At 37.0% G+C, this 17,356-nt stretch overlaps 1 protein-coding gene across 2 annotated transcripts in view; it reads right to left on the reverse strand.

The window, feature by feature from the left end:
• Positions 1 to 17,356, reverse strand: part of LOC126378016 (uncharacterized) — a 154,124-nt gene that overhangs the window by 11,833 nt on the left and 124,935 nt on the right. For both annotated transcript variants that reach the window (XM_050026052.1, XM_050026053.1), the window contains exon 4: positions 4,585 to 4,679. In XM_050026052.1, the coding sequence (XP_049882009.1) occupies positions 4,585 to 4,679 (95 nt within the window). The remainder of the gene's footprint in view (positions 1 to 4,584; positions 4,680 to 17,356) is intronic.

Consider the following 17,356-nt stretch of genomic DNA (forward strand, 5'->3'; position numbering starts at 1 on the left):
AACCCTCTTTTTATATTAATAATTTATGTAAAATGAAGATAGATAATGGACACGTCTTCTGCTACGCTGACGACACAGCGATCTTGTTTACTGGACAATCATGGGAATCGGTGTTTAATTGTGCTGAGCTGGGACTTGCTAAAGTTGCGAATTGGTTTAAACAGAATTTGCTGACCCTGAACACGTCAAAATGTAATTACATTTGTTTCTCAAAGTATAACAGAACTCAGCCCAATAATATTCACACTCTTAAAATTCATACTTGCAATGATTTAAATAACTGCGCCTGCGAACCTATTGTAAAAGTTTCGTCTACGAAATATTTAGGAGTGATGGTAGATCAACGCTTATCATGGCAACCGCATATAGAACTGGTTATAGTCAGAGTTCGAAATCTTATTTGGATATTTAAAAAACTTAGGCACGTACTGGACACAACTATTATAACGCAAATATATAAGTCTTTGGCGCAATCAGTCATGAGCTACTGCATTCCAGTTTGGGGTGGTGCGAATAGAACCAACTTCTTAGACCTAGAAAGGGCCCAGAGATGTCTTTTGAAGGTAATTAATTTTAAACCATTTAGGTATCCTACAGCATCTCTTTACCTACAATCAGATGTCCTCACAGTTAGGAAGTTGTTTATTATGTGTTCCATTCTCAGAGTGCATAAAACTCTTCAGTTTGATTCAAATTTACTGCAGAGACGAAGACATTACCAGGTAGCCCTCGAGCCTGAAGTTAAAACTGTTTATGCTCAAAAACAATTTGCTAAGTTGTCCACTCATCTTTACAACTATATAAACAAGGAAACAAACATATATCCTAAAACGACACGTGACTGCAAAACTACCCTATACGGCTGGATCAAGAGTAAAACCTACGACGAGATTGAGGCAATGCTAAAGATAGGCGAGTAAGCTCATGTTTGTTTTATTTTATTTAGGTAGGAAGGTAGTTGTTTACTATAAATTGCATAAAATATTAAGCATGGTCACACTCAAACAGTTGTTACCTTACTGGAATAATGTAAATTAACATTTACACTTACACTCTCAACACACTAATACTCTCTCTCTCTCTCACACACACACACACACACACACACACACACACATACACACACTAACACCACTAATATAGATCTTATAAGTTTACACACATACCCACTTGTTTTTAATGTTCCTCTTTTTTTTTTATTATTGTTTTTGTTTTTATTATTTTCTTATTTTTCTTTATTGTTCATTTATTTTGTACTTCTTTATTTTTACTTCATTACCAATACCAATTGTATCACATAGAAGAGCGGGGCTACTAACACAAGTAAATATTTGCTTAAAAGTTGTCCCAAACACGAGTATTGTATTGATTTTTGGTAAATAAATAATTTTTGAATTTTTTTTTGAATTTTCAAGTACGTAATCGTTTCTTAGGAACTAACATACCTTACTGTTTAATATAAGTAATCACAAATACCATAAACATTTCTGATCAAGCGTGCAATGCAATCACGCAATACAGCTTTATTGAGTATTTTATGCATAATAATTTATAGAAACTTAGACCCTCAGCAGAGAATCTATGAAATTCTATAAAGTACACTTTTACAAGTAATTGCCGTTGGCTTTTATTGCAATTTTATCACTAAGACGTCAAAAGGGTATTTGTAGAGAGTAGAGTATTTGCTTTAATGGACCAAGAATAGTGCCTAGCGGGACTCCAGGTATTAACCACATGTAGGAACTCATAAAGTTTACGTTTTATGTTCGTATTGTTGTGGTGTGAGGCCAAATAAGTTGGTGGTCAGTACTCGTACGAAGGTTTGAAGCGTAATAGCTTAGCTAAATGCGATGTACGCATTGTGTACGTAGTCATTTGGTATTGACAAATCTTTACAACTGTTATACCAATTAAATAAATATTTTTGAATATGAATAAATTTATTTGTTTCTCAATATTTTCATTTGTTTATATCCCAAACTACTTACTATAGAAACACCACAAACACGTAAATATCCCCGAAGTACAAGTGAAGGAGATCATACAGCGATTACTCAATAATTGACCACAAATGTTCAGCTAAGGACAATACACGTGGAGTAAAAAAATCCATCTATAATTAGTCTTGTTTGTGCGTTGTAAGAACCGTCATCTGAAGGTATCAGATTCTACGGTGGAACAGGATAGCTTTGTGGTAAGCATTCTATGAGGTGTACCTCATACGCAGGTATATGCAGTATACTAGACGTAACCACGAAAGAAAAATAGAAGCCCTAACGACTCGAAGCAAATAAAAAACACATTCAGATGCTTATCTTCCCAGGCATGTCGTTAAAACAGACAAAGGGATTGTACCCTTTGTAACATTTCGGACAATTATATGGGCGATGGACTAATCAACAGACTTACATACTACAATCGACTCACGCCTATTTCCCACCGGGGTAAGCAGAGACTATGACTTGTGATGCCGTATTTCTTTCAGCCTGCTAGAATTGGAAGCAGCGCCATCTCGGATTGATCAATGTAAGGTCCGGAACCGTCGACTCGCTATCGTTGGGCTCCGTAGATAGCGACTTATCTTAGGACTTATTATCAAAAATGGCTGCATGGCTGCTTGTGGATCTGCTCATTTAGGATTATGAGCGCGAATTTATGTATTTCATCATCATCATCATCAGCCCATTAACGTCCCCACTGCTGGGGCACGGGCCTTCCCTATGGATGGATAGGGCGATCGGGCCTTAAACCATCACGCGGGCCCAGTGCGGATTGATGGTTATTATCGACTGCTAATGCAGCCGGGACCAACAGCTTAACGTGCCTTCCGAAGCACGGAGGAGCTCGAGATCAAAACTTTTTTTTTTGTGGTCACCCATCCTATGACCGGCCTATGCGAAAGTTGCTTTACTTCAACAATCGCAGACCGAGCGCGTTAACCGCTGCGCCACCGAGCTCCTCTTGTGTATTTATATTATGTATTATATTATAGATGCAACATACGTAAATCTCACGGCGATATAGTTCAAAAGAACTTAGTAATTCAATACTGACAGTATAAAATCAGGGTATATTGAAGGGACCACACAAAATACAACTGTTTGAACCAAGGGGCCCTTGCATGGATAGTGCAGTGTCGGGAGGGTTCCCCTTTATAAAAACTACCCTTGACAGGGCGCTCGCTATTATTTTAACACCCTCGCGATTAACAGTGGCGGATTTAGGAGGATTTGGGATCAGCGTTATTAAAAAGTAAGTGTTTGTTTAGAATAAATCAAAAGACGAATAAAGAATACAACGATCTCCGTGGTCCAGTGGTTGAGCGTTGGGCTCACGATCCGGAGGTCCCGGGTTCGATTCACGGTGGGGACATATCACAAAAAATACTTTGTTATCCCTAGTTAGTTAGACATGAATTATATTGAGCGCTTCGACCTATAAACGATACGAATGCTATCTAAGTAAATGGACGTCAAACGGCTATTGGTCGAAGGCCTCGATGTAATTCGCGCCGCGCGCGGCGCGGTTACCGTGCAGAGCCTACAGGAAAAAATTACCATTATCATATCCTATGGTATCAATCTTGAAATGCCAATACCAAAAGAAGCAACAAGTTTTCTTATTTTGAAATTAAAATAAGTACTTTCTTTTTTTCTTTCTTCAATTGTTTTTTTTTTCCTAGTTCCTCCCTAGTTAAGCAACAAAAGTAAGAAGTAGATCAATGTAACTCCGCTGCATTGCGTCTATGAGGGCACGTCAAATTATCCCATATGTCGAATATTTGCCAAAAAGCTATAGAGGGGAGAATAAAAGAAGGCTCGTATCAATAGGGACAAATTGTGTGGTGAGTAGTACTTTAGGGATATGTTTCAATAAGAATCAAGTTAAAGCAAGTCTCCTACACACAAACACACTGAAAGTTAAGTTTTCAACATAACATCAGATCACGACTATATCCCAATGGGGATTCAGAGGTACATCCATTGCAAGATAAACTATCCAACCCACACCTCACCGAGCTTTCTGTTAGACCAACGTGATAGGTGAGCCGTATCACCGTCTATAATAGTCGAGTTAACTGTGTTAGTCTTCTTCGTCGGGGTTATTATTGAGCCGCCATAGGTCCCTGACATGACTCATGTAACGACTACTTACTTACATCAGTAAGTAGTAACCGTGACCAATGGCTTAACGTGCCTTCCGAAGCACGAATCATCTTACTTTTGGACAATCAGGTGATCAGCCTGTAATGACCTAACCAAACTAAGGATCACAAAGCATTTTTTTTTTATATTTCGTCACCGGGATTCGAATCCGGGACCTCCGAATCGTGCGTGTCCAGACTATGTTAGTGAAAACTGCACTTAAGTTTTAAATCAAACCGATCCGTATTCATAGTATTGTCAAATAGTTGATAATAATATGTTTCATGTGCAGGAATCCCCGTGATCCGCTAGAAATAAGCATGCGAAAAATTACTATATTTTAATCACTATATTAATTCCAGTTACCCTATTGATATACTTAAATCTAAATTTTAAGTAGGTAAGTAAATATTATTAAATAATAAGTAGAATAACTCACCTATTAAAAGCGTAAATATCCTCGATATTGTTGAAAAGCTCCGTCAATTCGTCCTCGGAGAAGATGGACTCTTGCCGCCAGATGTGCAGGTAACCCTGTAAACAACAATTAATCATGAGTGAAAAAGAGAAAAAACATTAAGTGATCATTTTCTGAAGTGGTTGCGTTTGCAGCCTTAACATAACAACTGCATACCGCGCGACGAATAATAGGCTAATTTCCAACTAGTCAAATCACGAAATTACTACAGAATTTGTAAAAAAATCACACTGTGACGTCATAGAAAAATGTAATAAAATGTCGGACTTATTACGTTTTCCTTGATTAAAGTTCATAAATAAGTTAAATAGAAAAAATAAAATGTTTTTCGTTAGTTTTAGATCTGTCTTTAAATAAAGACAGAAATCTGTCTTTAAATAAGAAAAAGTAAATTATGAAATTCAGATTCTTATCCATAAGTAAACAATCATTTTACACACCGAACTTTCTCTTTTTCTCTTTGCGAAAATAAGTACCTATTAATAAAATAAACATGATCATATAAAATAATTGACTAATAAACAATCAACTCTATGCTGTGTATGCTAGTTAATAGTACATGGAAATTGTTTTAATATACGGAGCATTAATGGACTTACTACACAAACGAAAGGTGTTAAGTTGAATTCATTGCCAATAAGCATCTTTAGGCGGGGCTGGTAGAGAGTAACAACACCTTATTCTAATATGTTAAAGTCGAACCTTCCTCGATTCCTTCTCCAGTTCAGGCGACCATAAAATAGGCCTCGAAATCAGCTTCAAATCAGCGCAATTCGGCGATTTTAAGTAATAACAAATTATATTAAAATCTAGGTTGAATACCAGCGAGATGCCTATTTAATTCGCCCAGGTTATTAATTCATTTGAAAATGAACAGTTGTCAATCATCCGTTCTTTTTCCTTTTCGGTAGATAATAAAATGACGGGTAAGTAAGTATAACTTAAAATAAAATTAGGTGTCTGCAGGAATCGGGGCCATTGCGTAAATTACGGTGTAGAATATCGAAATTTAAAAGTACGTAAGTAATTCAATAAATTTTGAATGTCAAGTAAAATAAAACAGAAAAAGTAAAGAAAGTAAATTTAAACTTTCAAATTATAAATGAAGGACTTTCCAGGCTACGTATTTAAGGTTATGGCGCTGTAAAATTGCCTAAAATTGACGTGTTTCATTTTTATGCCTGTCGATTACTCGTCCTTTTCTCTTTCAGCGGATAAGAAAATGACACGTATAACTTAAAATAAAATTAGATCAGCACCATTGTCCTATTTCTACATCCTTATTCGGTACAATTTAGTAAAATGATAGAAATACCTCGTGGGTAGGCAAACTGGTGTCATCCGTTCTATTTCATAATGTCCTAGATATAAATAGGAGTCATTAGGCAGGTCCACCTGATTAAATACATTTGGCCTAATTTCGTAAATTTAAAACATGTCGGTTAAAAAAAAATACAATGTTCATTAGCTACGTTAATTAATTTCAGCACTATTTATACTTTTTTACGTTTTAATTAGGTATGTATGCTATTGATATGATTTACTGATTGATATAAGCATACATAAAACGGTGAGTGATTTTATTGTCGACAAAAATGACTTCAAAATTGTTTCTCATGATACATTTCGACTGTTAAGTAAGTACCTCGTTATAATATTATGTTATTTCACATAATTAGGCGATAAGATTGACAGCATTCATCCCCCTAGCATTTTCCCGTTTTTCACAGAGCCCTCTTACCTAACCTGACCTGTCTGACCTTCAAACCCGTGAAGGGAAAACCAGCCCAATACAGGTTATGTCACATACCTCCGAAAATGCATTTCTCGGGAATATGGGTTTCCATTTACGATCCAAACATGAATTCGAAAACAAATTCGACGATCATTGGTTTAGGCCTGTGCTGGATTGGAACCTGCGACCTCAAAGTGACAGGCAAACGTGTACTCGTATTATGGCATTATAATTTTCTAATAAGTGGCCTACCCACTTATTATGCTACAATATTCAGCAACTAAAAACGAACAGTGGGTAGTTTTCACATCGGCGCCATTGCTCGTTCGCGGGAGCACTAAGGTTTTTCTTTTCTAATTCGGTCTTCTATCGTGTGGGTTATGAAGTGGATTACCAACCTCATCAACCCTGGTGTCATGGTTATTATTGAGCCGCCATAGGCTCATGACATGACTCATGCGACGATCTGTGTTCGGTTTCGGTGGCTTTTGTGAGTATTATTTAGTGTGTTTGTTAAGTGAAATAATAAAATGCGATAGCCAAACTTAGTGATATTGGACACATCCTTCTGGGACTACGTGACAATATGACAAACTTTTGTTATAACTGCTCAACATCATCGGTCAAGGTGAGTGATTTTATTTATTTAATAGTTTATTGTACACAGAACAGGATATAAAATAATAAGGCTAACACAAGACAGAGAAACGGCTCAGCATATTTCTAGATTGTCTTTTATTTAGCAACGTCATTATTGATTGTATTCAAAATGCATGTGTATAGGAGTATGTCCACCAACCCGAACTGAAGCAACGTGGTGGAGTATGCTCCATACCATAAAGAATAACCTTTTGTCACTTTCTTTTGGTCACTTTCTATGAATGTCAACATTTTACAGTTTTCTTACATTAGAGTTTCTTACATTTGTTTGATTATTTTTCATGACTGTACATACACAAAATGATATATCCAGAAAGTGTCCTAGTCAGAAAATGACCTACAAAGAAAATGACTTAGGTCGCCAAAAGGAAGAATTCGCACCAATTCGTAACTAGATTTACCTCACCCCTTCTAGGTCTTATTTTAGTCCGTAAGCCGCTGATGGCAACGGAGAGCTCTTGCTCCCACTTTCACGTTAAACGGCTTATGATAACACGGAGATTTTTGTATAAGGTGACTGGAGTGTAACTATACCCCTTTCGGTTGATTGAAGGCAGCCCTAAGCGCAGCAGTGGGACGTATATAGGCTATTATTGACCCCGATTTCTGCAGACACCTGATTTTATTTTAAGTTATATCCGTCAGTTTCTTATCCGCCGAAAAGGAAAGGGACGGATGATTGTCAATAAGTTGAATTTAAAAATAATGAATAACCCATGCGAATAAAATAGGCATCTCCATGGTATGCAATCTGTTTGACGTGCTGTCTACTTAATTCTGTCGTTTTATTGGCCGATGTAAAATGTTTAGACTGTTGTTTTAGATTTCTGCTTTAAATTGACGTGTATTCCATAAATTTTATGCATGTCGATTACCCGTCCCTTTCTTTTTCAACGGATGAGAAAATTACAGGTATAACTTAAAATAAAATTAGGTGGCGTCTGCAGGAATTAGCACCAATGTTATGTTATATTGTGCATATGTGCGGCTAAGTAGATTGACTACTCCAACTCAAGCCTACCAGTTCAGATAGTCCGAATTAAAATGCACCCCACGCAGCCTACATCTATCGTTGTCACCAACAAATAGCTCGACCATACAGAGCAGATAAGGAACTGCTAAATAAGGCCCTCTCGTGACTCCGCTATCGCTATCTCGCTTTCTATTCGCTACCGACCTGCGCACGCGCCAATCACGAATACACATCTTAAACTTATTAGGCTTAGTAAGTGGATTTTATTCATATCATGGTATAATAGGCTAGTTTCCAACTAGTTAAATCAGTTACTTTTTACTAAACGTCAAAACATGAAATTACTGTGGAGTTTGTATGAATAGATAAGCAACCAGGGGGGTTAAAATGGCCACATCGAAGCAATTCATATGAGAAAACAATAATGCTATTTGACATTTGTTTGTATTGCGCACTTACTTTTATATATGCGCAAATGTCAAATTGCTTTCTTAGATGAATTGCTTCGATGTGGCCATTTTAATTCCCCTGGGACGTAGAAAAACGTGACAAAATGTCGCATTTATTATTACATTTTCCTTTATTAGAATTCATAAATAAGTTAAATAGAAAAAGAAAACGGTTTTTGTCAGTTTCAGCACTGTCTTTGTTTAATACTAATCAAAACTTCATAATTTATCTTTGATCTAGGAAACTAGACAATTATGGCTTCTAGGCTTCTGTGGCGGTAAAAACCGACAGAGGGATTAGAATGTCCAAAAAGATGGACAAAATGTAGCACAATCCGCGACTTTATTGCTAAACAGGTTTTTTTTTAAGTACGAAATAAAAGAAGAATTAACTTATGTTTGTAAGTATGTGTGTTCTTCTTCTTATCGTGTGGGTTGTGAGGTGGAATACCAGCCCCATCAACCCTGGTGTCAGGATTATGATTGAGCCGCCAAAAGCCCCTTACATGGCTCATATAACTATTACTCACTTACATCAGTAAATAGTAAGCGGGACCAACTGATAACGTGCCTTCCGAAGCACGGTTCATCTTACTTTCGGACAAACAGGTGATCAGCCTGTAATGTCCTAACCAAGCAAGGGATCAGAAAGTAATTTTTGTGATATCCCCCACCGGGATTCAAACCCGGGCCCTCCGGATCGTGAGTCCGACGCTCAACCACTGGACCACAGAGACCGTTAGTGTGTTTGTAGATTGTTAATTTTACTTAACACTGCTTGCCCGTCAAGTCCGTGCCACTCGTAAGCAATATAAACGAGGCACAGTATGTAAACAATACGATTGTATGTATGTCTGTCTGTCGCAACCAGTAACACCGGTTTAGCCCACTTTTTCATTGTCATTGTCACACGTGGTCCGACCATAATATGCCCCTGCGCATAAATTACTTACTAATTATAATCTTATTTAATATGCAGAGTTTATAATGGTGAAACAATGAAAAGAATTGGCTCGACCATTATAGACGGCGATACGGCTGTTCACCTATCACGTTGGTCTAACAGAAAGCTCGGTGAGATGTGGGTAGGTACTTAGTTCAACTTGCGAAGGACGTTCCTACCTCTCTTATGTTATGAATAGACTTACGGTTGTTAGATTTATTGAGCGATTTGGGACGTACAGTCAACGAGCAAAAGTGTCCCTGTTGACAGAAGCAAGTGCAGCCACTGAGCCCAGCTAATTTTATTATTTATAAACAGTGGTGAAATTATGAACCATTAGCTGTTGTCATAATTATAAATTTTATGTTTTATTTGGTGTTTTTGTTCTATTACAGAAACGAAATGTAACCAGGAGGTCTTAAGTGCAACCAGTTAATTTATTACTTTACAAGAAACTGATTGGACTTTTGCACCTTATCGTACATTATATCAAGTTATTCTAGTAATTTCTATTCGAGTAGCCGCAAAGATTGTTAGTAACTAGCTGTTGTGTAAACACCTCGTAATTTTATTTTAAGTTACATCTGTCAATTTCTTATCTACCGAAAAACGTCAATTTTAGGCAGAAATCTTAAAAAACCCTTCCGAAATGTTAAATATGGCGTACCTACTTATGTATAACCCGACAGAATCAAGTGGACAGCACGCGTCATTTATTTTTAAATTAACAGCTGTCAATCATCCGCCCCCTTTCCTTTTCGGTGGATAAGAAAATGACAGGTACCTATAACTTAAAAATTACAAGGTGTCTGCGCCAATAGGGGACTTTCCAACTATCAAATCAGTAACATTTTACTACACGTCAAAACACGAAATTAAAATGGAATTTGTATGAAAAAGTAACCTGTGACGTCATAGAAAAACGTGACAAAATGGCGCTTCTTTAATAAAACTAAAAAATAAGTTATTCAGAATAATAGGAAACGTTTTTTGTCATCTTTAGATCTGTCTTTATTTAGTAATCAGAATTTCGTAATGTATCTTGAGTACACGACCCAATTGGGTAGTTTCTTAGGTCAAAGATCTGAAACTAACGAAAAACATATTATTTTTTCTATTTAACTTATTTATGAATTTTAATCAAGAAACACGTAATAATAAGCCCGACATTTTGTCACATTTTTTTATAACCTCACAATGTGGTTTTTCATACAAATTCCATAGTAATTTCGTGTTTTGACGTTTAATAAAAAGTAACTAATTTGACTAAGTTTAAGCCAATTATTTTTTAATATCCCCAACGGCCAAAGCACATAATCTAATCATAAAATTGAAACCATTATACGCTTTTAACACGAAACCTACACATTTCCTACAGCTGTCAATATTGTAATCGCCAAACTTATATCTATAAGTTATAAGTTGGACTAATTATCACTGACTACCATTAATTTAAATAGTATCGCCTCTGTCACCGCGTATTATTCACGCCTACTTATCCCCAGACAGATATAATACGTAAAAATAAGTAGATTAGTGATGTTAGCGTCTAGTATTTATGGAATAGTTACTTCTGTTAGTTTGAAGTGGATTGATGTTTATGTTAAAATTGAATTTTGATGAATGTCTATCTTATTTTAAATATTCTTTATTCAAGTTCAATATTCTTTATTTTCATACTATGATGATGTACAAGTTGGTAAGTTACATGAGTTTCATATCACAGACCCTTTCGGGCACAACAAAATAGAAGTTTGAAAGAGAGGTTTTTTAGTTATGTTGGTATCATTATATGTTTATTACACCAGCCCATGCTCCAATGCATAAACTTCTTTCACCCTAAGGTTGCCTGGCAGAAACTGCTATTTAGCAATAAGGCCGCCTAATGTGCTTATGTTTTTATTCGTATGTTTATGTCCTATGTATATGTCGTTGTTAATAAAGTGTTATTGATTGATTGATTGAGAAGGAAACTTCTGTCAGACTATTTTGTTAAGTCAGATTTACATACCTACATACATACATAAACTCACGCCTATTTCCCACCGGGGTAAGCAGATACTAAGGAATTCCATTTGCTTCGATCCGTACGTGGATTCACAATGTTTTCCTTCACCGCTGAGCACAATCATTTACGATCTGAATATGAATTCGAAAATCAATGGTTTAGTCCTGTGCTGGATTCGACCTCACAGCGAAAGGAAGCGTTCTACCAACTGGGCTACCAGTGCTCGACCCCTGACACTACGACGTAATAATATTACACTGTTATTTATAACTATTATTCCTAAAGTATTATTCCCACCACTAGCAACCGGAAAGCAGTTCGATAGTGTAACAGTACACGCCCACGGGTGCATAGTGAAATGCATTTTTGTGTTCGTTCTACATGTGTTGGTGTGTGTATATGTATATTATGTCGTACTTGTGTTGGAACGAACTGTGTCGATACTGCCCACGTTATTTACAAGTTTACGATTTTATAGTGTCATAAAAATAATTTACTATTAATTTTATTGTGTGAGTTCAGGCATGCTTCTTCAAGGCATAGGCGTTAGAAAGTGGACTATTATTGTAATATGTGGGTACGTAGTACAGTCTTCTATTGTGTGGGTTGTGAGGTGGATTACCAACCCCATCAACCCTGGTGTCAGGGTTACTATTGAACCGCCAAAGGCTACTGACATGGTTAATGTAAAGACTAACTTACATCAGTAAATAGCAACCAAGACTAACGGCAGTAATGTCCTAACCAAACTAGGGACCACAAAGTGATTTTTGTGATAAGTTCCCACCGGGATTCGAACCCAGGGCGTCCGGGTGAGTCCAACGCTCAACCACTGGACCACAGGGACCATAAATGTTAGTAGTAATAATAAAAAATACATTGTTTAAGTTGATTTAAGCGGTTGGCGCACTACACAGTTTATATTATGTTATGTTAAATATTCGAGTCGACGTTTTTTTTTAACAAAGCCTTCATTCAACTAACTGCCACAACACGACGAGTGTAAACACAACACAATGTTTCATTCAAACTTGGATATTTATACCCGCTCACCCACTCGAAGCTCACGCTATAAATACTTACATCTCTCTGAATGTAGAGAAATGATCGGTAAATGTATTTTGAACGAAAAGAAAGCTGTTACGGACGATAGACCCCCGTGTCACCATAAGATTCATAATATCGAATTCAGCACATCGTATCAACAGAGGTGTTAACGACAGCCTCCTTGGTCGTGCTAAGTTTTGTTTTTTGTTTTAAAAAAACTCTTTACCTCGTAACGCCCGGATTTCCAGACACAATAGTTAAACAATGGGATTTGGATTTTAAAAGGCATTTGGGCCTTACGACCTTAAACTAACTCATATCTAATAAACGAATTAACTCTAAACTCTGGTTCTTTATTTGCCGTGTAAAAAGATGTTATAAAAATACTACTTAGACCTCATCCATCTTTTCAGATGATTCAAACAGTGTCTAGGAGGCACTTTTTTTCACGACAATATAAGCCAATCCGAGAGCGACAAGGTCTACCACACGCTCTGCAGGTGAAGTCAGTGGCAGACGGTATAAAAATAACAACCGTGCATTTAAATTATAAAAATCAAGAAAAAAAATTACAGAGTTGCCTCTGATTAGCTTGTGACTCTGCCCACTCTATTAAGGATTAAAGGCGTGAAGTTATGTATATGTATTGTTAGATAGAAAAGAGCCGTGGTAGCCCAGTTTGTAGAACGCTTGCCTCTCAATTTAAGGACTCAGGTTCGAATCCAGCACAGGCGTGACAATGAATGTCGAATTTATTTTCGAATTCGTGTTAGATCATAAATGATTATCACGTACTCAGCGGTGAAGGAAAACATCGTGAGGAAACCCACTTTCTCGAGAAATGCGTTTCGGGAGGAGGTTTTCCCTTCGCGAGTTGGAAGGTCAGACAGACAATCGCTGCTGTAAAAAACCGGACCTGTCATACGTTCAGGTTAGGTAAGCGGACCCTGTGAAAACCGGAATAATGCTAGGGAGATGTTCAAAGTTAACACGACTTATGTCAGGTACCTCGCGGCCCAATAATCGCATCATCATCATCATCGCATCTTTTAAGGACAAAGCATTTTTCATAGGTCAATATAAAAATCTTGACTGGATACAAACAACTAAACACCTATATACTAATTTTATTTCTCTTTTGTTTTTTCCTGTTTGTGCAATAAAGTATTTGTTATGTTGTTGTTAAACACCTAAGTAAGTTAAGTTGCTATCTCCAGCCAGGGTCGATACATATCCGACTGTATCAGTCTGTCATTTACTGTATAATGGAATTCTTAATAATGTTAATACCGCAAAATGAAGTCGAATTAGCGGATCGACAAGGAGCTACCTCATTCTCAATAGAACCGTTTTGTCCTAATTGACAAGAATACCCTGGCAACACAGATAGTAGCTAGTTGGAAAAATGCAGAAAATTACTCTGTCAACTGTCAGTAGCCCGTATTAGGCGTTCCCGTTACTGTTCTATATTTATTTATTTCTAACTTTACAACCACCGGATAACGTCTATAGTCCTACTAGGCTTAGATAACAAAAAACATTTTATATGAGACTATCAAATCAAATATTCAAATATGGTACTTAGTTATTTTTGTCAAAGAATAAGTCTGGCGATTCAGAGAGGCAATGTTGCCAGACTGTTGGACACCTTGTCTCGATGTGACGCGTTGAAGGTGTTTTATTCGTAAGATATGTATTTGTTTTATTTTTTAAATTGAAATAAATGAATAATGTATACAAACTTTAATAAAGAATAAATATTTAAATCAAATCAAAAGATATAACATAACATCACACATGTATCTCAGAAGGTTGGCAGACGTGTATAGTCTATGACACCCACTTCTCGTGTAAATTCTCGTTAGAAATGTCGAAGTCCCATGTAATAGGGTGCGAGCCTATTGCCATTAACCGGGCACAAATCCTAGAAACCACGTGGTGTCATTTCTCTATGATCCAAACATGAATTCCAACTCACAAAGTCGAGTTCAGGGGGGTTAAAATGGCCACATCGAAGCAATTCATCTAAGAAAGCAATATTGCTATGTGACATTTGTATGCATTGGGCACTTACTTTTACATGCGCAAATGTCAAATTGCAATATTGCTTTCTTAGATGAATTGCTTCGATGTGGCCATTTTAACCCGTCAGTTAGAGTCCTAACCGGGATTCCCACTCGAAATCCAATAAACAAACTTATAAAAGTCGTTTGCAAAAAACATCAAGTGCGGTTCGTCCACCTCTAGCAGGTCACAACGATCAAGATTGATCGTTCTGCCTGTCAGTCGGTCCAACTAGGAAACCCGTCGACTGTTTAAGGAGATCGTATTTTTACTATGCCACCAGTATATATGGGTTGCACAGAAATGGTCTTAGAATAACTGTCGGGGAAGATGTCTTAATGTATCACTTTTTAGACTTTATTATGGTTAGGTTAGGTTAGGTTATATAGCTGTCAGAATGAGCATCTATATCCTATCGACCTTACAAATAAAAAAATAACCGGGGATGAACGTGGGTTTAAGTATTCGACAGACAAGCAAAGTTCAGTCGAATTGTGTGCTAATTGGATCCGATTTTGCTTGGCTGTCAAATATTTACACCCACGTTCATCCCCGGTTAATTTTTTTATTTGTAAGGTCGATAGGATATAGAAGAGAAGAGCGGAGATGTGTGGATTTGACCAATCACAGCGTTCGAGAGAGCGAAAAACGAAGACGCTCTGTGACTCTCTCCCTCACGGTGATTGGTCGATTCCTGCACATCTCCGCTCTTCTCCGCCCAGCTCCGCGTCAATGGAAACGCAGCCTAAGTTGGTGGTAGATGGATAGGTAAGGTAGGTGCAGTGGGTAAAGTAGGTAGCTAGTATGAAAGTGAACAATACTAGAAATAAGTGAAACCAAGAATTGGCCTCGCAGACTTTTTAGAAAGCTGCACCACCGTTGTCCCGTTACCTACAGCCAGGAAAGCAGTAATCTTATAATAAATTTGCTTAATTTCACTGCTTAGGTAAACTTGATATTAAACTATTGCTTGCCTTCTAGCTAGATTCTTATACACACAAATACCCAACTTATACAGGATGTTAGTGACATCGTAACGAATACTGAGGGGGATGATTCAGGCCATGATTCTGAGTTAATATCAAGTGGAATTTTCCGTAGCAAAATTCATGTTTTTTTTTAATTATTTTCAATTCTATACTTTTGCGATGGAAAATTCCACTTGATATTAACTCAGAATAATGAGCTGAATCATCCCTGTCAGTATTCGTTACGATATCACTTACACCCCGTACAACTACGTACAGGTAGCCATACAAGTAGGTATGGTTGTTAGTGACACCGTAACGAATACTGAGGGGGATGATTCAGACCATGATTCTGAGTCGATATCGAGTGGAATTTCCTGTCGAAAATTTATGAAAATTTTAGTGTTTTTTTTTAATTATTTTCAGTTACATACTTTTGCGAAGGAAAACACTTGATATCAACTCAGAATCATGGTCGGAATCTTCCCTCAAAGTTTTCGTTACCCATTTCTTTACGTTCACAACTTCATCCAAACATGAAAAGCGTTTTTACCAACCATAATGGTTAAGTTCCATAAAGGTTAACATTACTCGTATACTTAGTGAAACAAGAATGAAAGTGTATTTCCTTTTCCGGCGAAAAATGATTAACAACTTTTTCGCCAGTTTATAAAACAGTTAATTCAAAACAAATTACAACAACACCTCTTCAACGTGCCTTCAACATTTCGTGAATATTTTAAAACGCGTTCGAAAATAAAACCGAATTCCAATTTTAAACCCACGCAAGATTAAGCCCTTTCTTCGCTGCAATTTGACAGGTGACAGTGACAGTTCGCGGCCAATTAGCGCTGTCATTCGGCAGTGACAGCTGACAGATTTGACAGTTGACAGATTTGACAGCGGGCGCTTCCGTCAGCGGCGTAGTGACGCGCGCAGTGGAATTCGGTAGCCTGTTACCTGTTATTTACTCGGTTCGTTACTTGCCGGTAATAGTTAAACTGTTACCTGACAATTTCCGAGCATTTTCTATTAGACAGCGGTTTCCTAGGTACGGTAAAAGTTTTATAAGCTAATCGGTAACTTTCGTTTCCGTAGAATGAGATTGTTATCGTTATCAAGGCATGAAGTTGCTTAGTTGTTATGTGTAATCTGATTTGTACTTGTGTTTCCCATGGTGTTTCAACTATAAGATAGACTTTCATCTCAGTCGTCCTGAGTTTATATTCCTGTTTATTCAATTAATCTAAATTGTATTGTCTTGTAAGCTGTTGGTTTTCCAAATAATAAATAAATAAATATAGTGATTTCAAATCACTACATAGTATAAAACAAAGACGCCTTTTCTGTCCCTATATCCATATGTACGCTTAAATCTTTACAACTGCGCAGCGGATTTTGATGCGGTTCTTTTTAATAGATAGAGTGATTCAAGAAGAAGGTTTATATGTATAATAACATCCATGAAATAGTGGAGAAATAGTGTTATTTTTGAGGTTTTTAATGTGATGTCGTAAATAATTTCATTTTTCCTCAGCAGCAAAGCCGAGGCGGGTCGCTAGTCATGAATAAATACAAAACTGTTTCACGCAACTGATAATCCCTGATACTCAAATTTAAAGAAGCGGAATAGACAATTATATTTAAAAAAATATGATTAATACAAAGGTACTAATTACAATTGCAACTAAAATCCTAAGTCCTAAGACCGGATGTCCTTTTAAAATCCAAACCCCGTTGTTTCTCGGCCTTAGGAGGTTAAACCGTACCTATCTGTATATCGTTGCCTTATAATGGAAACCACGTAGGCAAGCTCCTTTTTTGAAAAAAATACATTCTAATGTGATTTTCTTCAACAAAACCAGTAGCGCTAACATGCGCGATGT

This window comes from Pectinophora gossypiella, chromosome 25 (assembly GCF_024362695.1).
Source record: "Pectinophora gossypiella chromosome 25, ilPecGoss1.1, whole genome shotgun sequence".
Taxonomy (NCBI): Eukaryota; Metazoa; Arthropoda; class Insecta; order Lepidoptera; family Gelechiidae; genus Pectinophora; species Pectinophora gossypiella.